Source organism: Cajanus cajan, chromosome 11, assembly GCF_000230855.2.
Source record: "Cajanus cajan strain Asha chromosome 11, NIPB_CcT2T_4, whole genome shotgun sequence".
In the NCBI taxonomy this organism is placed as follows: Eukaryota; Viridiplantae; Streptophyta; class Magnoliopsida; order Fabales; family Fabaceae; genus Cajanus; species Cajanus cajan.
Window position 1 is genome coordinate 36,778,482 of NC_138527.1, and position 23,185 is coordinate 36,801,666.

At 32.9% G+C, this 23,185-nt stretch overlaps 2 protein-coding genes across 2 annotated transcripts; one reads left to right on the top strand and one right to left on the bottom strand.

The window, feature by feature from the left end:
* The first annotated feature begins 6,405 nt into the window (after nucleotides 1–6,405).
* On the top strand, nucleotides 6,406–9,717 carry LOC109801663 (putative prolyl 4-hydroxylase 10). The gene is made up of 8 exons (XM_020362809.3): nucleotides 6,406–6,820; nucleotides 6,917–7,001; nucleotides 7,686–7,783; nucleotides 7,892–7,989; nucleotides 8,301–8,430; nucleotides 8,531–8,718; nucleotides 8,832–8,921; nucleotides 9,434–9,717. The coding sequence occupies exons 1-7, from the start codon at nucleotides 6,621–6,623 to the stop codon at nucleotides 8,903–8,905; spliced, it is 873 nt and encodes a 290-aa protein (XP_020218398.1). The 5' UTR covers nucleotides 6,406–6,620; the 3' UTR covers nucleotides 8,906–8,921; nucleotides 9,434–9,717.
* A 2,062-nt stretch (nucleotides 9,718–11,779) lies between these two features.
* Nucleotides 11,780–20,062, bottom strand: ACO1 (aconitase 1). The gene is made up of 20 exons (XM_020360852.3): nucleotides 19,836–20,062; nucleotides 19,613–19,720; nucleotides 19,147–19,307; nucleotides 18,949–19,041; nucleotides 18,646–18,831; nucleotides 18,309–18,470; nucleotides 17,966–18,110; nucleotides 17,708–17,850; nucleotides 17,586–17,642; nucleotides 17,420–17,499; nucleotides 16,843–16,918; nucleotides 15,945–16,130; nucleotides 15,391–15,458; nucleotides 15,170–15,288; nucleotides 14,958–15,079; nucleotides 14,776–14,874; nucleotides 13,176–13,655; nucleotides 12,743–12,841; nucleotides 12,408–12,650; nucleotides 11,780–12,289 (listed from the first exon to the last, which is right to left on the bottom strand). Exons 1-20 carry the CDS (start codon nucleotides 19,837–19,839, stop codon nucleotides 12,215–12,217), a joined length of 2,706 nt encoding a protein of 901 aa, XP_020216441.1. The 5' UTR covers nucleotides 19,840–20,062; the 3' UTR covers nucleotides 11,780–12,214.
* Between the last annotated feature and the right edge of the window lie 3,123 nt (nucleotides 20,063–23,185).

A 23,185-nucleotide genomic window follows, 5' to 3' on the forward strand; every position in this document is an offset into this window, starting at 1 on the left:
TATTTATAAAATTAAATACATATTCATTCATCTCATTCAACAAGGAACACAATAGAGAAATCAGAAAGAAAAACAGAAAACGTTCACATTTTGCCTGTTTCTTATAGGGTTCCCACAGGAACCCACATAGCACTCTAAATCATATCAAAACCTATTTATTCTCAAAATTAATCAGATAGCAAAACAGAAAATATTCATATTTTTCCTGTTCCTCATAGGGTTTCTCATAGGAACCCATAGAGATCTCAATTCATACAATTAATTGCATATAAGAAAAATAATAAGCAAACACAGATACAATTGGGAGAAACCCCCCATACATGAGCATACAAAAAATACAGCAAACACAGGATTGGGGGCCAATCCCACTACCCAACATATATTCCCACACCCAAAGCAAGATTTCTCACTCTCCCCTTACCTCGATAAGCAGGAGTCGAATCTTGTTGGTCGCCCCCTCTAGGTTCCCCTTCGTCTTCAGAGAGAAAGGAGAAAAAGATTAGAAAATGAAAAAATGCGTTTTAGAGAGTGCAAAACGCTCTATTTATAGGCATCAGGCCGCGGCCAGAACGACCTGTTCCGAATCTGGAACGACCCGTTCTGAGCCCATAGAACCCGTACAAAAGTCTCTCCAAGAACGGCCCGTTCCAAAACCAGAACGGCCCGTTCTGGGATTTTCGGAACGACCCGTTTCAAGGTAGAACGACCCGTTCTGAGTCAAAACTTTGTTCTTTAAAACCACATCCGGAACGGCCCGTTCCCAAAGTGGAACGACCCGTTCTAGGGCTATGACAATCCAAAATTACTAATTAATAAATAAATAAATAACACACACACACACACACATATATATATATATCAAATTAAAATAAAATATCAAAACAATTTAAAACATGATTTTCTTCAAATAATAATTATAACAAAATATCATAATTAATAATATTATACAAAATAATTTTTATAAATGATTATTATTAAAAACCTTTAAAAATTCAATCAAACCCATTTAATTAATCAAAATAATTATAAGGAAATAATCTTCATAAATACAAAAATAAATAATAATTATTCGTAGTATTAGTAGAAAAATTCGGGGTGTTACATGGAACTCTCTTTTCTCAAGCTCTCTCTTCTCCACTTCTCCTTCTTCCTTGTCTCTTCCCAGAAGCTCGGATCCTTTACTGAGGTAAGGGAAGCTAGATTGTATCGCTGTTTTTGGATGCAAATGAGTTCGAGAAACTCAATAGTTGTTGAACTTGGATGTTATTGGTTGAGTTTTGAAGAAAAATGGAGTTTTGGGATTTTTGAAGAAATTGGGGATTTTCGTGATTTGTTGTTGCATGTGTAAAAAGGTGGTGTTTTTGAGCTTTTGGTCGAAAATGTAGTATTTTGGATGGATTGCATGTTGGTCTTCTGGTTGATTTTGCAGGTTTTGGGCAAAGTTTTCGAAAGTTGAGGGTTGCTGTTGAGCTTCGCGCTGAGCACCGTTCTTCGCGCCGGGCGCGTGGCCAACTGGAGGCTCCCTTTAGGCAAGCCCGTCGGGCGCAAGGATGTGTGCGTCAGGCGAGTTTGAGAATGTGAGCCTCTGGATGGCCCACGCTGAGCGCAGCTTGAACTACGTTGGGCGCAATCCCAGTAGGTGACAAATTTTGGGTTTCTGGGATGGCACCGGGCACGACCCTTGTCGCGCTGGGCGTGGAGGCTCCTTGGGAGTCTCTGCCATGGGGGCGCTGGGCGCAATTGAATTTGCGCTGGGCGCGAGACCTAGGGGAGGTCTCTGCCTTTCCCGCGCTGGGCAAGGGTTTGGGCACGCCAGGCGCGTGAGGCTCCTTAGAGTCTATGCTAAGGCATGTGCTGGGCGCAATTTGTATTGGGTCAGGCGCGTGAGAGCCTTGGGCTCTCTGGCTGGGTCATGCCAGGCGCGGGAACTCTTGCGCCGGGCGCGCTGGACCCTGGTGCTCTCTGGTTGTGCTGCACCGGGAACGAACGGGAGTGCGCCGGGCGCGGAGGTGATGTTTCACTAAATGCTGTTAAATGTTGCTTTATGCTGAGTATGAACTGAAATTGATGAATATGATTTGCTGACTAGATGATAATGCTGAATCGTGATGTTAAGCTGTTATAGATGTATATTGTCGTGTTGAGCCGTGCTGTAAGCCGTTATTGTTGTATGATGAATTGTTGTGTTGTGCTATATGCTGATATAAGCTGTTGTAGGCCGTAAGGCTGAACTGTTGTAAGTCGTAAGGCTGAGCTGTTGTAGGATATCTTCGAGCTGATATGCGTGACGACGCATTGTGTGCTATTGCTGTATATGTTGTATAGTTGATGAGATTTATGCTGATGTTGTGTGATGATAGCTGTAGCTGTGCATATTTCTTATATATGTTTTATATGTCGATTCTTTTCACTAGCTTACCCTTTGTTGTTTCCATGTGTTTGGACTGCGATGATCATATGTTGTATGGGAGCAGAGCAGGGTTAGGTTGGTGATATGAGGCAGATCTGTAGCTGACAGATAGAGCTGATTCTCTTTTGATGTTTTGATGTTTTGGCTACAAGTTTGACTACTTTGGGCTGTATCTATACTTTGATGTTTAGCTCAGATTGGACCTTGTGTATATATATATATATATATATATATATATATATATATATATATATATACTTGTCTTTTCTGTGTGTATGTCGTGGTGTTGTGCAGTGTGTAGTGACCAGCCGGGTTGTTACAGGGATGACAACGAGACGGGTCAGGTACAGGTTTCATGATACCCGTCCCCGTTCTCGTACCCGTACCCATCGAGTATGTGATTTTCATCTTCATCCCCGTCTCCGCCGGGTATCGGGTATCGGGTATACCCGTACCCGTACCCGTCAATTTTTTTTATTTATTTTTTGTAAAAAAAGTTATATTTTAAATTATTTTATTATATTATAATTATAATTAGGTTATTTCTCTATCTCATATTATAATAAATAATCACACATAAAAAATATTAAAATTCTTTAATATAATTAAATTGAAAGTAGGTATTAAATTAAAAATGAAAATGGGACGAGTACGGGTACGAGTATGAGTATGGGTACGGGATGGGTAAGTACATACTCCTACCCGATTTAATATATCAAGTTTTATCCATACACGTACTTGTACCCGGTCAAACCAGATATTCCCGTCAAAGTCGGGACAGGTTCGAGTATTACTCGCTGGTACGGGTATATTTGTTATCACTAACTCCAAATACGTACTTAGCAAATGTTTTTTTAGTATACATATGTTAATTATATATATATATATATATATATATATATATATATATATATATTATTATATACATATAAATTGACATATATATATATATATATAATTTTTCTCTGAATTTATATTTTATAATTTTTATCAGGGGGTGAATGATAATTTAATAAACTAAAAATATTTTAGCTCATATTTTAAATAAAATACTTAAAAATTTTATAACAAATATTTTTTTAACGATATTAAGTTAAACATTGTAAATTATATAATGTTATATAAGATTATATATGTTTATACTAATCAAGCTTTTATTGATTTTTTATTTTACTTTTGAACAAATTTTTCACTAATTTTAATTCCTCAACTTTTGCTAAATTTCACTTGTAATCCTTAAATTTTTTTCTTTTGTTAACATTTTAATCTATGATGTCAATTTTTTTGTCCATAGAAAAAATATTCGGAAAGTAAAATCAAATAAATTTTGTTAAAGAGTTAAAAATAAAAATTGACAAAATTGCATAAATTTAAAACATATTAAATTCTTTAATATAGTATATAATAGGAGAGTGACATTATAAAATTCACATAATGATCTTGTCCAAATCAAATATAGTTATCTTTGGTGTAAAATATGTAACTTATATTAAAAAAAATGTAACACTCACTTATTTCAAGGGAGAAAGTTGTATTTTATTCTACAATATTCAAATAGATGATAATTTAATATTTATATCTCTTAGGAAAGTTAATGTATTTTATATTAATAATTTTAAATTAAATGGCACGTTTTGACATAAAAGAGAAGAACTATTTAATATTTTAATTTTTGTATTATAATTCACTCTATTTTAAAATTATATATGTATCAGTTTATTTAAAATTTCAAGCTTATGAAAATTTAAGATTATTAATTTATTTAGTTATAAGTTTTAAAACCTATTTAAAAGATTTATCGCAAAATAAACTTTTAAAACAAATCAAACATTTAAAAAGGTAAGACTGAATCTTGAAAAATATCACCAGCTAAATAATTGAAATTTAGAAAATAAATCAGACTTTTTTTTACACCAAAAATAAATCAGACAAAGTATTGCTTATAACTCATCCCATTAATTTCCATCCTTTCATAACGTATAAATACCAAACTTTTATCCACTTTTCAACAATATTTATCTATTTAAGTAATCAATAATTTTAAATAATTCGTACAAAGTAGTTTATTTTTTCAACTTTAATTATTATATAAATAAAATGCAAGTTAATCGACCAAACTTTTTTTTAGTCAACTAATGGACCAATTCAAGTAGCCCGCAGCTAGCATAAGAATGAGTTGGCTTCATCTGTTATACGATCCATCAAAATTTTGATTCAATCCACAACAAATCAAACCAAAACACATTAAAAAAAAAAACACAGATAAATTAAAATGAGTCAGAATTATTCGAAATTAACCCCTCATCTTGGAAGAAAAATAGAAGAATTAATTAACACCCTCACCAAACACTGAATAAAACTATAGGAAAATATTATTAGGAAGTGAGATAATTATTCGCTTTCATGCAACTTTATTTGGTTGAAACTTGAAACTCAATTGGGTGCATAGAACTGAAAAAAATTGTAATATGATCGCAAAATGTTGTGTTCCTATGTCAGCTTCGTAGAAGTTGTTAAAGAGCATTTTCAATGGAGTCGCTTATAAACAACCTCGGTACTATATCATTGTCATATCAATTCTGATCTATTTTATGAGTTGCTTAAATTTTAGTAAAGTTATTTATAAAAGTAACTTTACTAAAATTTAAACAACCCATAAAATAAATCAGAATTAATGTGGTAATGATGTTACACACCAATACAGAGGCTCTAAGCATAGCTGGATGTTTGTTTGATTCGTGGAATATGAAATGATTAACACACACCCATTAGACATTTGTTTAATAATGTTTTCATACAAAAGCATAATTTGTCAGAGAACTTGTTTTTCTTTTCTACCTTATCATCCTCTGCCAGCTAATTATGCTGAATTCAAAATAAATAAATTAAAGACTACAGTAGCATTCGCTAACGTCAACTTAAAAGTTATTTAATTACTCACAACGTGAGAAAAAGTAGAACTATATTAAATTTATATTAGAGTATTAAATTATATTTCATACGAACAAATTTTGTTAGTAGAAAATTAAAGGAAAACCAATTTTTAACCAATGGAATTCAGTATTTGAGCTTTGAATTGTGGAATAACTGAATAACAGTAATTATTAATTAAACCTTATTGTTCGATGGAACTCAATCTAACTACTACCTTCTTTCTATTTTCTATCTACTACAATGCCGATAAATAAATAAATAAAATGAGATAGAGAGAACATTATACGTATAAAATAGTCTACAATTACTTGTATAGTTGTATTCATTTTTCTTTTACATAAAATTCATGCTAATATTTTTATTTTATTTTTAAATAAAATAATTAATTACCGTAAAAACTCTTTCATAAAAATAAAAACATTAATTGTTTATTCAAAATAAATTAAAGGTTTATTTAAAAATTTCATTCCCACGCTTGAGTCTTGACACTATTTTTCATTTTTTGTTTTCATGTAAAAATGCTAATTTTAATTCCTACCGATAAATATTTATAAATTGATTCTTATTACATGTGAAAATTATAAATATCAGATTTAGTTTCTTTATTTTATCTAAAATTTTCCCTTTATTTAATACTTTTTTTTCTTCATAATTTTAATCTTGCGTAAAAGAAAATGACACTTTGTTTTAATTTATAAATTAAAATTCTAAAGTTTTAGTCAATATGTTTGACATATTTTTTTTAATATTCGAAAAAATTCAACACAAATATAATTTAATAAATGATAAAACTATCTTAGAAACAATTTTCTAACATAAAAAGTAGAACGCAAATTTTTATGAATAAATTCTCCATTTCATCACTAAAATATTTAATGTAAGAAAAAAATCTGTCAAAATCCCTAAACATCAATAAAACATTAGTGATCATTAGCAAAGTTGATGAATAATTTGCTCCTATAACATAATTAAAAAAAAAATGGTTTATTCATTTTTTTATATATAAAACATAAATGAAACTAAAGTGGCATGGATTAATATTTTAGTTTGTTTGAACTTTAGAAAACTGGTAGTAGTACAACAAGTGTAGTAAAATAAACAGGAAGCAGAGAGAGAGAGAGAGAGAGAGAAGAAGCCCTGAGTGTTTTGTTCCATTTCAGCGCTCTCTCTGTGGAAACTTGAATCGATCGTTGAATATATTGAGATTTGAGAGAAAGAGAGTGTGTTGAAATCCAAGTGTTGAATTCCAGATCTGGTGGATCTGAGCTCAACAACAATGGCCAAACCAAGGCACTCTCGTCTTCCACCTCGGAAGTCATCGTCATCCTCTACGCTCATCCTCACGCTGTTCCTCGTCTTCACCTTCCTTGTTCTCATTCTCCTCGCTCTCGGCATCCTCTCTGTTCCGAGTTCCTCGCGCTCCAATTTGCCTAAACCTAACGATCTCACTTCCATTGCTCGCAACACACTTCACAAGTACCTTCACCTTCTTCATATTCCATTCTTAATATTATTAATATGATTATTAATATTATTATTATTGTTATTTAATTTGTTTCTTCTTGAATCCAGAACCGACGATGACGATGAGAGGGGAGAGCAGTGGGTGGAAGTAGTCTCGTGGGAGCCTAGAGCTTTCGTTTATCACAATTTTCTGGTTAGTTTCTCCGTTCTCATCGTAGCAATTGCTTCATCGCGCCTGCAAGATCGCCTTGCTAAATTTGTTATTAATTGAAGCCTCGTTTTCGTGGTTTTGTGATTTACGTTATGAAAATAATGGAAAATTCAAAAGGAAATGCGTCCTAATGTAGGAGGTATTTGGTAATATCATCGGATCTTGTGTTATGGATCGTGTGCAACTAGGGTGAGAGGATTGTGCTTAAAGAAGAATGGAAATAGGAGTTTAGTGATTTTGTCTTGATGCAGAAGTTCGTTGTGTTTTAATTAATTCCTTGTAGGTCTTGATGATGAGTTTGACTTTCTTTCACTGTCGTTGTGCTATGAAGGTTATGATAGAATATTAGGGTCGACTTAGTGGCGGGAACTGGAGGAATATGTATGAAGTCCTAGGATCGAATGATCATAGGACAGTAAAAGAAAATGAAGGATATGACATCGTTACAATTTTTTGAGTTTTGCTTGGCTGGATTATGCCTGGCACAATGTTCTGATGGTGTATTTAATTGTTTGAATGTGACTTTAGCGTGATGGGATGGTGCTGTATTTGAACCTTGGTTAAGTTTCATGCCAATCTGGGGTGTTGATAGTTTAATGTGATCCATTATAAATTTATAATGTCTCCATTTCCAAATACTAAAGCTTATTTGAATGATCTGGGTAGACGAAGGAGGAGTGTGAATATCTAATCGACATAGCGAAGCCAAATATGCAAAAGTCAACTGTTGTCGATAGCGAAACCGGAAAGAGTAAAGACAGCAGGTTGGACTATTTCCTATTAGTCTCTATTAAGCATCCTTTGATTCCTTTTACGTTATTTAAACTGCCAAAATGGTAAATCTTATCTTTATTTATTCATTTAACATTTAGAGTACGTACAAGCTCTGGAACTTTTCTGCCCAGAGGTCGTGATAAGATTATCAGGGATATTGAGAAAAGAATTGCTGACTTTACTTTCATTCCTGTAGGTAAGTATTTTGCACCTCTTGTTTGACGAACTTTTTTTTTTTTCTTTTTCTTTTCTGGTTCACCTGCGTGTTTAAGTCGACGATTGTATCTAACTGTTCAATTTGGGAGCTATAAAATCTATTTTCTTTGGGGCAACGTGTTGTCTGTGATTGAGAAGTTGAGTAGTTGGAGATATTATACATGAGTTTTTAATGGAATGTTTTCAGTTGTCTTTGTCATCTAGCTTTCTGGTCTGTAAGATCTAGGATAGTAGATTATTTTTCATTATACTTCATAAAGCATTATATAAGTTATGTCTCACAATATACAGAGCACGGTGAAGGACTTCAAATTCTGCACTATGAAGTTGGACAAAAGTATGAACCTCACTATGACTACTTTCTTGATGATTTTAACACTAAGAATGGTGGTCAACGTATAGCAACAGTGCTGATGTACCTGTAAGTGACATCATGTGTTCTCTTAGTTGTTAACATCAAATTCTATTGGATATGAGGACAGGTGTTTATGCTCTGTTGCTTTCATATTTTATTGATACAGTACTGATGTTGAAGAAGGGGGTGAAACAGTGTTCCCAGCTGCCAAAGGGAATTTCAGTTCTGTTCCATGGTGGAATGAACTTTCTGAATGTGGGAAAAAAGGACTTTCAATTAAGCCAAAGCGTGGGGATGCTTTACTTTTTTGGAGCATGAAGCCAGATGCAACTTTAGATCCATCAAGCTTACATGGTTAGTTTCTCTTATTCTTCCTCTTATTATATTGGTGCTGCTACATGACAAGAAGTTTTAGTAGAGACTAGAGGAGATAAATTAACTAATCTGTTTTCTTGACTATTTTTTAGGTGGTTGTCCAGTGATTAAGGGTAACAAGTGGTCAAGTACCAAATGGATGCGTGTCGACGAATATAAAGCTTGAACATACATTACTATAGGTATTTATCTCCTTTTCTTGAGACATAGTCAAAATGTGTTATTTTACACTTCACAGTTAAGGCAAGACATTCATGCTTATCTGACAATGTTTTACACATATCGACTTAACCAATAGATTGCTTGCACTGAATACAGTTTTATAAAAATGTAATAACTAGTGTTGTGTTGATTTTTGTTGCAATATCATGTTTACCAAGTTCTCAAGTTGTTGGATTCAATTGAGCTTAAGATGATAAGATCATGATTTAGTCCCAAAATATGTGCTTGTGTGAAGGTAGCTTAGAATCTTCTGCAAACTGTTCAATTATTCTTTAGGACCGAGATTGCTAAAATTGGAAAACTGATATCCTTGTGCTTAACATTTTACATTGATTAAAGAACTGTATTCATAGCTTGATAGTGTATCTTGCTTAGCATTATACTAAGTTGTTGCTTTCAATTTGATAAAACTTCATATGCTAGTTGTTGCTGACCAATGACCACCTTTCCTGTTGATCGACTTATTTATCAGGCCTGTCTGAATTCATCATGCCCACGGTGTACTATTATTATAGAGCTTCAGCTAAAACTTTGCGCGATAATGCTTCAGATCTGGAAGGAGCTGCATGATGTGGCATTCTGTATTTTTGGATGTTCAGTTGTAAGCTAACTCATTTTTTCCCCTACCCTTTTCATTTATGCTTTTAGCAAATATAATAATAATAATAAAAAATGTACCGGTTAATTTACAATAGGGATGTTCGAGAAAATGTATGAAACCAATAGATGGAACAAGTATACCAGTTTTTTTCCTTAGAGCTCCTTTAACTCGTGATGATTGTTATATTTCAGCTTGTGTTGTTACCCCTAAATCCCAACACGAGGGGCCTGTCCTAAATTTTTGTTGACAATGACAGTTATAGACTTTTGAATAAATTATACATAGTAAATTGATGAGAAAAAGATGGTGACTATTCACTATTGGTATGATGCATATCTAAGAATTACTACCCCATGGCGAAGAATGTAAAATAAAATAATTTTAATTTAAAGAGATGAGAGTGTCTACTCAGGGTGATACAATGTTTATCATTTTTTTTTTAACTCGAGTGAGGGGGTTGACTTTGTAAGGTTATACTATTAGGAGAGGTTTTGATTTTAAAGTTTATCTGGAAGTTTGTAATATTAATTTGAGATAGAGAACATATTTTTTAGCGCATGATAAATTTGAGTTTCCATTGTTTTCTTTAAGGTGTAGTGTTGTGTTCCCATCTTGGATATGTGTGTAGGTTTTTTCTATTAAATTTTTGCACATTTATAGCCTATAAAGCACGGGTGGCTTTTACAGTACATAATTTTTTTAAGTGCTATTGCGGAACACTGTTAATAGTAGCCATTTAAACCCAATTTGTTTAAAATTATATCTCCAAGCACAATTGTTGCTGGCGTTCAATTTGTTTATTATTAGTTCTCTTGCGGTGATCAAGCCGCTTATAAGTGTTTCAGTTTTTTCTTTATGTATCGGGTGATTTAGGAGGGAGAAATTAAGGGGGATATTAAGTATTTCGTTTTTTTATTTGGAGTAAAATTGTGGAGAAGTTGAAAAATTCCCTGGCACTGACCATATTACAATTTCTTCCACTTCAACCATGATTTGGAATAGAAATATGAACCAATTGTTACTAATTAAATAATTTTTTATAATATATTTTCAAATAATAATAATAATAAATTTTGTTTTAGAAAGTAAATTAAATCATTCCATACAATTTATTCATTTCTTTTCTGTCTTTTCCCCATTCAAGCAATTGGAGATATATTTTTTAATTTTTTTTTGTCCATCTAAACAACACATTATTTCTACCTTATTTCTCTTGTATTTATATTTCTTTTATTTTTCTTCTTTCTTCACTATTTCATCTTTAATCTAGACAAATCATTAAATTAGTGACGACAAATGTATTAATTTATACTAATATATAAAAGAAATATACTATTTTTTTCATGATATAAAATTGAACTATTGGAAAAGTATCTCAGTTATACCCATTAGTAGGTGAATTATAATGGGTAATTTAGTTTAATCATCTATACCAATATATAAATAAGATTTTTCTCTTTTATAATGGATTTTGATCTTCACTTTCAGATAGATCAATATATCCTTTAATTGCTAAGGAAAAGTTAGAAAGTCAAAAGTCTTTTAATGTTTTTTCTCTTACTTTATTTTTATTTTTTTTAAAAATTAAGAGGCACAAAGTGCCTCTTCCGTTACTAGTATATTATAATGAATATATTGCAAATAAATCCTTCATATGCTCTCACTCTTCACTCGGCGATCATTTCTTCAGTGATATTGATCGTGTTCTTTTCCCACTATTCTTGGGTGCTGTGAGAGTTACATCCTCTCCGTTTAACGATTCTCTATTGCCTAGACATGAAAGGTATGTGTGTATGATCTTGTGATTCGGTGCATGGTGAGCTCGGGCCTTCTATACTTACTCTTATGCAGTCAGAATTGCTGAAAAATCCGTTCGCATGCTGCATATAGAGGACCATAAGGTAGTGGTTGTGGACTTGTGGTAGCGGCTAGTGTCACTTCTTTATGTGTCAAATGAAGGAAGTGTTTATAACGAGGGTATGAAGTAAATTCATATCATCCAATCACATTAATAGTTAAGGTTAAAAATTACTTTGTAATTTAATCCTAACCTAATCATATATAATTGCAAAGTGTGAGTGTATACATATAAAATTAACTGCACTTTGTGTTGTTTAATTAAAGAAAATTAAAAATGAGAAAATTTGACTTGTAAATATCCTCTTAAATAAAAATTTCAAATATCATTTTCTTTCCATGTTTTCTTTCTACTTAGGGTGAATGTCCAAAGCTTCAATCATTCATTTATACCTTTTGAGCATTACGGCACATACACTGCTTATAATTTCAATAAACATTCCTCATTTTTCCAAATTTTCCGAAAGTGGCAGCAATATAGAAGGTAAATAATACCTAAAAACTCAAATTGCAAAACCAATAAAAATGTAATAAGGACTTTTCATCCTCAAAGACAGATAGAAATTGGGAGGAAAAATCACATTTCTTCAACAAACGACTGTCATAACTCTTCCTCGAAGCAGCCATCTAGTTCCTCGGTTTATTAATACAATAGCTGAATAGTGAATAGCATGGATTTCCTCCCACATTGAAAGGAGCTCTGCTGACCCATACCACTTTTATTTAGACCAAAGTTAAAAATCAGCGCCCCTGGGTGCTAGCAATTCAACCTGCACAACTTGGTTTATCCCTGACTCAATGTTTGGCATCGATCAAGTTTCTGATGACATATTGCAAGATACCACCATGGTTGAAGTAAGCTAGTTCAACCTGACATGAAGTAAACAAAACATCAGCAAGAAAAGAGAGAATGTCAAGGAATACGATCAAGGCACAACAAAAACATCACTATCACCAACACCAACAAAGTTGAAACATCAAATATTACCTCAGTATCAAATCTCAGGGTAGAAACAAATGTCTTCCCGCTATCTGTCACCACTGTGACATCTTGACCAGGTCGTATTTCATTCACATTGCTTGGTAGATCAATGGTGTAACGTTCGTGGCCAGTCAATCCGAGAGAATCAGCATCCTCCCCAGCCTTAAAACAGAGAGGAATGATACCCATTCCCACCAAATTACTTCGGTGAATCCTTTCAAAACTTTTTGCTATGACAGCTTTCACGCCCTAGAAACAATAATGAACGGATCCAGAATTAGGCAAACCAACAAAATATGCATGACTAAATCGGTGTGACAATGATGGCCTCCAGAATGTACCAGTAGCATTGGTCCTTTTGCAGCCCAATCACGGGAACTTCCACTCCCATACTCAGCACCAGCCAAGATAATCATATCATGCCCCTCACTCTTGTATTTCTGCCAATTAAGAAGTGTCAATACCAAAAGGAGTCAATGAGGGTTAAGGTGTTAGAAACTTGATTTACAGACAGACCATTTTGCAATCTACTTCGGACCATATGACAACACACAAGATTAGCAAGAAACCATATACCAAATTTCGGGATAGTTGGATGAAAAAGATATGGGATCGTGAATCATTTGTGTCTATGGTTATCAGACTTTATCTTTCCAAATTCCAACCAGAAAATTTAAATATAATACAATTGCACAGTAGGTGAAGGATATATAAGATGCAAAGGAAATACCTATGACTAATTCACCTCCATATTAGAAAGTTTAGAAAAATTACCGATGCAGCATCGAAGACTGATAACTTCTCCCCGGAAGGAATATGAATGGTTTTAGGTCCAACTTCTCCATTCAAAAATTTGTTGACAAGGCGGATATTGGCAAAAGTTCCTCGTGCCATCACCTCATCATTACCTCGGCGACTTCCATAGGAGTTGAAGTCCCGTCTATCAACCCCACGTTCTATAAGGAATCTGGCTGCAGGACTGTCCTTATGTATGCTGCCAGCCGGAGAGATGTGGTCAGTTGTGATACTGTCTCCAAAGTTGAGCAAACAGTAAGCATCCTTCACTCCATGAGAGCCTGGGGGAGACATGGTCATATCTTTAAAATAAGGTGGCTCGTGAATATAAGTTGACGTAGGGTCCCAAGCATAAAGAGTGCCCGTTGGAACAGATAAATTATTCCACATGGGATTGCCTTGGGTGATTGCATTATATGTCTCCCTAAACATATCAGGCAGCACACTTGACTGTACAACCTGAAAATTGGACAAATATGAACAGTCTATAAGCAACATACTTTATTTAAACTAGTAATTTCTAGGGCACTGCACAGGTATTTTCAAATTTAGGTAAAGATCATAAGTACAAATTTATATAATAATATCACTGTTATTAAATAATGATAAAAGTATAAAACATGTCACAAGAAGGAATAAAATAATAAGATAAAAAGTTTTATTTTGTTATATAGAGCAAATCTGTACAAGGAGAATCCCATCATTTGGGAAATAATAAACAAGAAATAACAGAAATTATCTAGCCTAATCATGTATGGCTAATCTGGCTAAAAAAGGAAACAATCAAGCAGATATTCTAATTTCTAACTAGGGGTGTTCAAGACTCATACAGTCCAACTAACCCATCCTGACCTGAAACTAATTTTGACAGGTTTGGGTTTTGAAAATTAGATGTGAAGCATTTTGGGGACCGATTTAAGTCATCTTCAAGATATTCCAAACTATCTTGATGTCTCATATTCTTTTGAAATTTATATTTCTTTTGATAATTATATAATAAGACTTATTGACTTGATCAATAACATTTTGCATAACATAATATAATATTTAAATTAATATTATTTTAAAATATATACCGTAAAACAGGCCGTGTTTCAGGTTTATACTACTTGTATATTTTAGCTATACATAATATAAATTTTTCTATAATATTTTCAACAAATCAAGTTGATCTGGTCCTCTCCGTACATTATCAGGTCAATTTTGGGCTCAACTATATGACCCTATTAAAATTTCAGGTCAGGGAGGAACCAAGTTCAACCCATCTTATGAACATCCCTTATTCTAACCTGTTACAATCCAAATCACACATAATATCCATATAAATCTTGAAAATTTTCAACATATATATTAATTTGATATGAATATGATGTGCCAAAATTCAAAATAAACAATTTTAAATTGACAAATATGGAAAGTTTTGGAATTAACAACTATGACTAAATTTAAGCTATTTGAGAGGGGGCGGATGAGATAGGAGAGTAGATTGAGGGGAAGTCCCAATCTAAAGAGTAAGGGTCCAAATTTAATACACAAGGGTTGATGAAAATGTCATATTTAAACACATTGACCCACTTACATTTGCTATTTCTTCACTTGATGGCCATACATCCTTGAAGAAGATCTTTGTTCCATCCTTCCCTATCCCAATGGGTTCAGTGTCAAAGTCAATGTCCACCTACAGAATAGTGTATCCAAATTAGAAAGTGACAGCAAGTTTTGAAATGCATGAAAATTGAAATCAATTTACAAGTCACATACTGTGCCAGCAAGGGCATAGGCAACAACAAGAGGAGGGGAAGCAAGATAATTAGCTCTTGTCAATGGGTGAACTCGGCCCTCAAAGTTCCTATTTCCAGACAATACAGCTGCAGCTACTACATCTGGAATATTCAGAAAACCAGTGCTTAGGTAAGTAATCTCAGATTCTTAAGTTAGTACTAAGAAAATATCATTTACAAAAGGATATGTACCATTCTCAGTAATTGCAGATGCAACAGCTTCATCAATATCCCCTGAATTTCCAATGCATGTGGTGCATCCATACCCAACTATATGAAATCCTAGCTGATTCAAATACTTCTGCAAGCCACTGCAGGAAACAGTTGCAATTCAGAATCAGGACAATTTAGCAACATGAATGTGAATTCCACCATGTTATGGATTTATTCATTGACTATATTCTAAAGAATACCTCCTCTGCAAATACTTCGTTACAACACCAGAACCTGGAGCAAGACTTGTTTTAATCCATGGCTTCACCTAATAGTCAATATCAAATTGTGAAACAATTGCAAACAATTAGCAACAAACAAAATTGGGAAAAAGAAAAAAAAATCTTATCATGAATTCTATCAAATATGTATCTTAACTGCTAGACTGTGAAAACAAAAGGAAGCCTAAAACAATTGCTACTGTTACTTCAACATTATTCAGAAATGGGAAAGCAACGAGAATACAAAGCTGCACTAACTACTAAGATATGGATATAAATGCAATCCCATTGCATTTAACAAATGTTAAAAAGACATAAATGCAATCAGACACTAAAAGTAAAACCCAGATCAGGCTTGTCAATACCCTACCTATCATATAGCTCAATTATGGCACCAGAGTATATCAAGGGACAAACCTTGTTGGATTGATGCATATACTATGTGCAACAGTGCAAGCATATCATAATTGAGTTAAAGCATTAAGTTATAACTTAAAATGATGAAGGCACAAAACGCAGAGCCATCTACTAACCTGCAATCCCAGTTCACATGCTTTCTTTGCAACCAATGCAGCTCCAAGCATTACACTAGGATTTGAAGTATTTGTACAGCTGGTGATAGCTGCTATAACAACATCACCATGCCTAAGATGTGCTGGTGTCCCATGGAATGTGAACTCTACAACCTTATTCTGAGAGTCCTTTGGTACTGCAAAACCCTGTAATAATGCAATATTATATACAGCTCAAACAACAAAAACGACCAGGGCTGTAATACTAATATGGCACAAAATACTGAAAGCATGTCAATAGGATAAGTATATAGTCAATTGCACTATTTGACTTCCTGGTAAAGGTAACGAGCACATATCTGCAGGAATCTAAATTCAAATTTCACCCAAGGTAATCAAAGGTGCAGGGCACTCCTGAGGTTCTAAGCAGTTTCTAACACCCATGAAGAGGAGAGGGGCCAAAAAGTGCACACTTCACACAAGGTAGCTAAAATTATAAGAAAAATGTAAAATATATGACTATTTTGTATTAATTTTCCATATGAATTGATTGAACAAGCATCTCATTCATAATTAAAATAAAATATTCAGATGAAATATTACATAATTTTTTATTTTCTGACTATTTTACAACCTTCAGAATCACACCTTAATATTAGGTGCACACCAAAAACTATTCACTAACGCCTTCTGGTTATGGTGCCTTCGATTGGCACGTTTTGGGGATGATTCTATGGAAGAAGCTCTTCCCCAAATAAATGCATGCATACATGCATACACACACACACACACAGAGGTGCTGATACTAAGAGTGCAACGCCTTTGGACAATCCTATTTGAAATATGAACATATAATAACTTGAACACCATAGATGGTACAGATAAGCTACACTACTATATATTTAGACAAAAATAATACCTTAAATCCAACTTTATTGTTGAGGCAGGCATGCCAATCTTCCTTCATTTCTTTCAAAGGGACACGATCATGAGGCCTGAAAAGATTTAAGCAAGGGTTACATATTGAAAAAACTGAATGAAATTTTATTTTTAGAATAAAACATGTCCTTTTCCCTTCTAATTCATTCTTATCACATAGACCCTCCATTTTGAAACCCTACACAAAACTCCACTATATTGGTTAAAATAAAAAACACAACACTTTATAATGTTGTTAGACGTCATGTATATGTTAACTAAGTAGCATACAGATGTTTTGAAGTCAAATTTAAGCGTCAATTCCACTAAGCCAAATGAATGTGTTCTTCCCATTTTGTCAGAATATATGACTGAAGAAGGGTAGGATTGACAATTTCAACAAATTTGTAAGATCTTATAGCATTTAGGTGTTAATGGTAGTGTTTTAATTTTTAAAAAAGGAAGTTCTATGTACAGTTTCTTTAATAGAGGAATGGTATATGTAGTAAATGCAAAATACAAGGAACGGGTGAATATTTACCCTTACTATAAAGTGGAAAGCACAAGAAACTCATTACCTTTTTGGACCTGAGACACAGGACTCTACTTCCTCAAGATTGAGTTCCAAATATGATGAGTACACTCTCTCCACTTGGGGCTGTAGAAAAGTAAAACCCAGTCAGACCAGGTCCTTCCAGAAATTTCAAGTATAGCTATCCAAAACCAAGATATATCAAAGCATACCTCACTGTAATCTACAAACATCTTATTTGCTCGCAAATAGGATTCTATCATAGAAACCTGCAAGAAAGACTTTTAAGCACATGTAGACGACCTAAAATACCATGACACAGGTGTTTACTTACAGTCTCGTCACTTCTGCCAGTCAGTTTCAAATATTGCAAAGTGACATGATCCACAGGAAAGAAGCCCATGGTCGCACCATACTCAGGAGACATGTTCGCTATAGTGGCACGATCTGCCAAAGACAGTTCACTCATGCCTTCCCCTGCATTAGGAAGGTAAAAAGCAATTATCCAAGGATTAGTCAGCTAGACAGATGGTGCCACAAAAAAAAAAAAAAAAAAGATATCATTGCATCATTTGCATAAATTAGTATTTACCATAAAACTCCACAAACTTGCCAACAACCCCATGCTTTCTTAGCATTTGAGTAACAGTCAACACCAAGTCAGTAGCTGTGACACCATCTCGAAGTTTGCCTAATAATTTAAACCCAACAACACCTGGTAGGACCATGCTCATGGGCTGCACAAATATGAGACAAATAAACATTTCTAACAATAACTTATCCATTCACCAAAACCACACATGTCTAAATATATTATTACAAACAAAGAAAAAAATTGAAAATTTGCAGAGATATTCAGTGAATAAATTAATTCCATTCTCTAATTTTAGAAGTAACTCAGAGGGTTCTATGATAAATTAACATGTTAGATTTACCTGGCCAAGCATTGCAGCTTCTGCTTCTATTCCACCAACTCCCCATCCAGCAACACCCAGGCCATCTATCATAGTTGTGTGTGAATCAGTTCCAACAACACTGTCAGGGTAAAGCACACCATTTGTGTTGAACACAACTCTACCCAGGTATTCTAAGTTAACCTGTGAAACACAAAATCACAAAACTTGATTCAGAAGACAAACTGGAATCACGGGATTATTTTTTTTCTTCGAACGTAAAAATAAATATATTCAGAAGTTAAATATTACAGAATCAGATCAAATATTATATATCCACTTGACACACACATCATTGGTCATGGAATGATACAAAGACCTGATGAACTATCCCTGATCCAGGAGGAACAACGAGCATATTATTGAATGCATTTGAACCCCATTTGAGGAAACCAAATCTCTCCTTGTTTCTTTGGAATTCAAACTCCATATTGGCCTGAACAGCATTTTCTGACCTTGCCACATCAACCTGAACAGAGTGATCAATGACAAGATCCACTGGTACCTGAAGGGAACCAATTTTTAAAATCATCACACATACCCAATGCATTAAAAAAACAAAAAGTTAAATAAGAACTCAATGTTAATCAAAATCCATTAAGTACACAAGAATGGACCTCACCAAGGGGTTAATTTTATTAGAATCACCACCAAGTTTGTTCATCGCATCTCGCATGCAAGCAAGATCAACAACAGCAGGCACCCCAGTAAAATCCTGATATTGACATTCAGACCTCAGTTAACACCACAGACACAGCTAACGGTCAAAGAATTTCACAAAAACAACATCGCTCAGCATCAACGTCCTCATGTTTCTCACCTGCAGAAGCACTCTAGCCGGCTTGAATGGAATCTCCACCAGCTTGGGAGAAGTATTCTCCCAATCAATAATTTTCTCAACGTCATTACTCTTAACTTGAAACTCATCACAGTTGCGGATTGCAGATTCCAAAAGTATCCTAACAGAGTAGGGAAGTCTATCTGTTGTGACAAACAAATGAACATCCCATTTAACTCACCAATCATCACTGAAATCGCTACATTACATTCCCCCAAAATAACAACAACAAAACGCCAACAGATCTCACAGCAGCAGAGAAAATGCAATTGAAAAATAGAACCATCGAATTAACAGCTTAACACTAATTAATATCACACAAACAAAATAAGAATAATTATAAAACCAAACGGCGCTTCCTTCAACATATTCTCTTAACAACCATTATTATTATTATAATCATTATATTATTTATTATTTATCAGTGAAATTTCAATCAGTGACTCACCGATTCTAGGATCGTTGAGAGCCGGCAAGCTAAAGTACTTTCCAAACTCGCCGCCGCCACCAGGCTTCTCGAGCGTCCTCAGAATACAGTTGAAAGGATTTTCAGTAGCTGCGCAGAGAAACCAAACGTTTCAAAACCAAATCCGAAAAGGAAAAAAATCATGAAATCGAATCGTGCTTGGTTAACGAGAGTGAGAAGTGAGAGTGAGAGAGGATCGTGTTACCCATGGTAGGGTTCAGCCAAGAGATTGATTAGATCGATGGAGCAGAAGAAGAAGAAGAGAGAGAGAGAGAGAGAGAGAGAGGAGTAGGTGGTGGTGGTGTGAAAGTGGAAGTGTTGCTGCGATTTGTCGTATTATTTAATTAATTGTCACCATTTTGGTTTGGTCGTGTGTTGATCATGCGCCAACGTAACCACATGATTCTGTGTATATCCTCATACAACGTTTGTGGAAAGCATCTTTTCCTTGCTCCTTTTTTCTTTCTTTCTTTCTTTTGTTCCGAACATATTCTATTATCTTCCAAATATGTATGCTCACAAATCACAATATATGGAATAATCTTTTTATTCTATGTTTAACACTAGACTTTGTGTTTGTGTAACGTAAGAAGTTATAGTATATATTTATACTTTTGTCATGTTAATTATTTTTGTATTTATTGTAACCAAATTTGATGTCAGAAAAGTTACAATAACTTATGCACATTGTTCATCCAACCGAATTAATTCATGCACATTCTTCATCCAACTGAATTGAATGTTATTGAGTGTAATGTTAAATAGTTTAGAACTTATTAAGTACCGGTGAGTGAAAAAAAAAATATTAAGTACGAAATATAATATTATGTTTCGTCTTAATAATATATAATATCCGACAAATTATAAGATTAAAAAAATAATTAATATATTTATTTTAATAAATTATTGAAAAAAATAATTCGTATTTTATTAATGTTGTGAGGTGTGAAAATTATAAAATAGTTATTTTGTGGTTTATTTTTAGAAGATAATAATTTTTATTTAAATTAATTAAATAAAATTACTGAATTATCATTTATTAGAAAAAATAGAATTATGCAGTTAATATAATAAATAAATGATAAAAAATATCTTAAAATTTGAGTACACAAAAATGATGAATTCTCTTTATATATTGTTATAAATTTAAATTTTATTTTAAATATATCATTTATTTTAAGTACTTGTCATATTAAATGTTAGTTAAAAGTAAATATATAGGAAATAAAAGTTAACAATAAATAAAAAGTATAAAAGAAATCTAATCCTGAATAATTTTAAAAATTTAATAGTTGTTGCTTATAATTAGGATCAGAGAAAAAAAATTGATGTTTAATATCAATTAGGATTAGGAATGAGTATATAAATCGACTCCACCTGTTTAAGACTTAGTCCATGAAACTCATGTTTTATATAAGTCGAACAAATTTAGTCTACAAAATAAATGAATTTTTTTTTCAAGTTTATAGTCCACCCATCAAAATCTACAGATAAACAAACTAGTTTGTGGGTCAAAATATAATTTTTTAAAAATATTTTTTTAAAATTAAAAAATATATATATAAAACATGTATCTTATGAAAACATGTATCTTCACCACATTCCTAACAACTTTAACAACATGAACAACTATAGCATCATACAATTATACAACTTCATCATTTTAACAACTTACAACTTAAATATCATCATATAATATATAAACTTACAACATATATATTCATTATCATCCATACGACTTATTCATCATCATTCAATTATAAAACAACTCAAAACAAAAAAATTTCATCATGTAATTAGCACCCAACGCCACTTAGAGGATGCTTAACACCACTAAGACAAAGGGCTCCCTATCTCACCTATGCCCATACTCAACGCCAAACTATCCGCACCCGACATAGTTGAAATAGAGAGTCTTCCACTTTTTCGCCTCTAACATTGCGAAAGTCCAGTTAGGTCCCAGCGAGTAGGGGTCTCCACATAACTCACGTTCGACGTCACTTCATTAGCGTTTGACGTGATTTCAATCTAAGATGTTTTTTCTCCTTATGCCCGATGCAACCAATCTTATGTTCAACATAGGTGAAACATAACCATTGGTTAAAACCACAGTTGATGCCTTGAAGGTGTGCTGACATGATATCAGTTATGCACTTATGCAAAGCCCGATTTCGAGCCAATCTACCCAAAATTCAACAAAGTTCTAACATGCTTTGTACAAAACCACATTCTGACATAAAAAAAAAACTCGAAAACCAACTACATTTACAACATGCAACCACTAAAATCAACAATCACCACATTCAACACACGATTACTTAAAGAAAAACCCCAACCCCATAACTCACCGACCCAATGAATTCAACAATAACAACACGAATTTAGTGATTATAGACAACAACATTCACCATGCATCTAACAAAATTCAACACAATGTTTTCTTTAACTCTTGTCGATCCCAAATCTAAAAGAGGAGAACAAAATAGTAGTTTTGTATGACTTCCAACTTGAGATTTTAACCTTGAAAACTCAAATTCTCGAACTAGTTAAGTGAATTAGCTACAAGAAGACAAGGAAGATTTTTAGATGAAGAATATGAAGAAGTTCTAAGTTCTAGAGAGTTTCTCTCATACTTATTTGTAGAGTTTTATAAAACATGAAATTACGGGCTCACTTTTAAAAAAAACCTTTATATACCTTTCATGAGTTGACCAAACTTATCTCAGTTATAACTATTCCAAAGGACCAACTTAACTCTCAAAATCTAATTACTCCAGAGTTCTTAAACAATATTACTCACAAGTCACAACAACTAATAACTAGACAACAATAATTATGCAACTAAATTAAAACATCATATAATAAACAGTGTTATAACATCAAACACATATAAATTGTAACTAAGTTTTTTTTTAAATTACCCAATTATAAACATCATATAATATAAAAATAAATCATTAAATTAATTTGAATTAGTTTATCTAATTATTATATTTCACTTAAAAACTCAAACTCAGTCATGTATAATTAATTAATTCTCATATTTATAACTTTTAACTTTATGGCATACTCACATTTTTACTTTTAAATTCATACATTTTTTTAGTATTTAAGTATTCTTCTATAATTTATCCTATAAAATGTAAAGTTATAACTATAAAAGTATAACTAATAAAAAAAAGTAATACCAATACTTATAATTTTTTTAAGACTTAAATATATTTTTAATATTTTTAATTTAAAAAATTAACTTTAATCTTTATAATTTTTAAAAAAACTTGTTTTAGTTCTTAAAGTCATCAATACCATATTTGAAAGTGAGATTGAGACAATTATACAATATTATCTGAATTTAATGTGGTATTTTTACTACTAAAAACACTAATAAACAGATTTTGTATGAAAAATATTTGACAATTTTTGAAAATTTTGAAATTATAGAAATAATTTTATCTTAAATTTGAACAAATAAAAATATACTTAAACCTTTATTTAATCATAAATTCACTCGGTATCAATTATTAATGTAGTTTGTTTTTTCTTTACATGCATTCA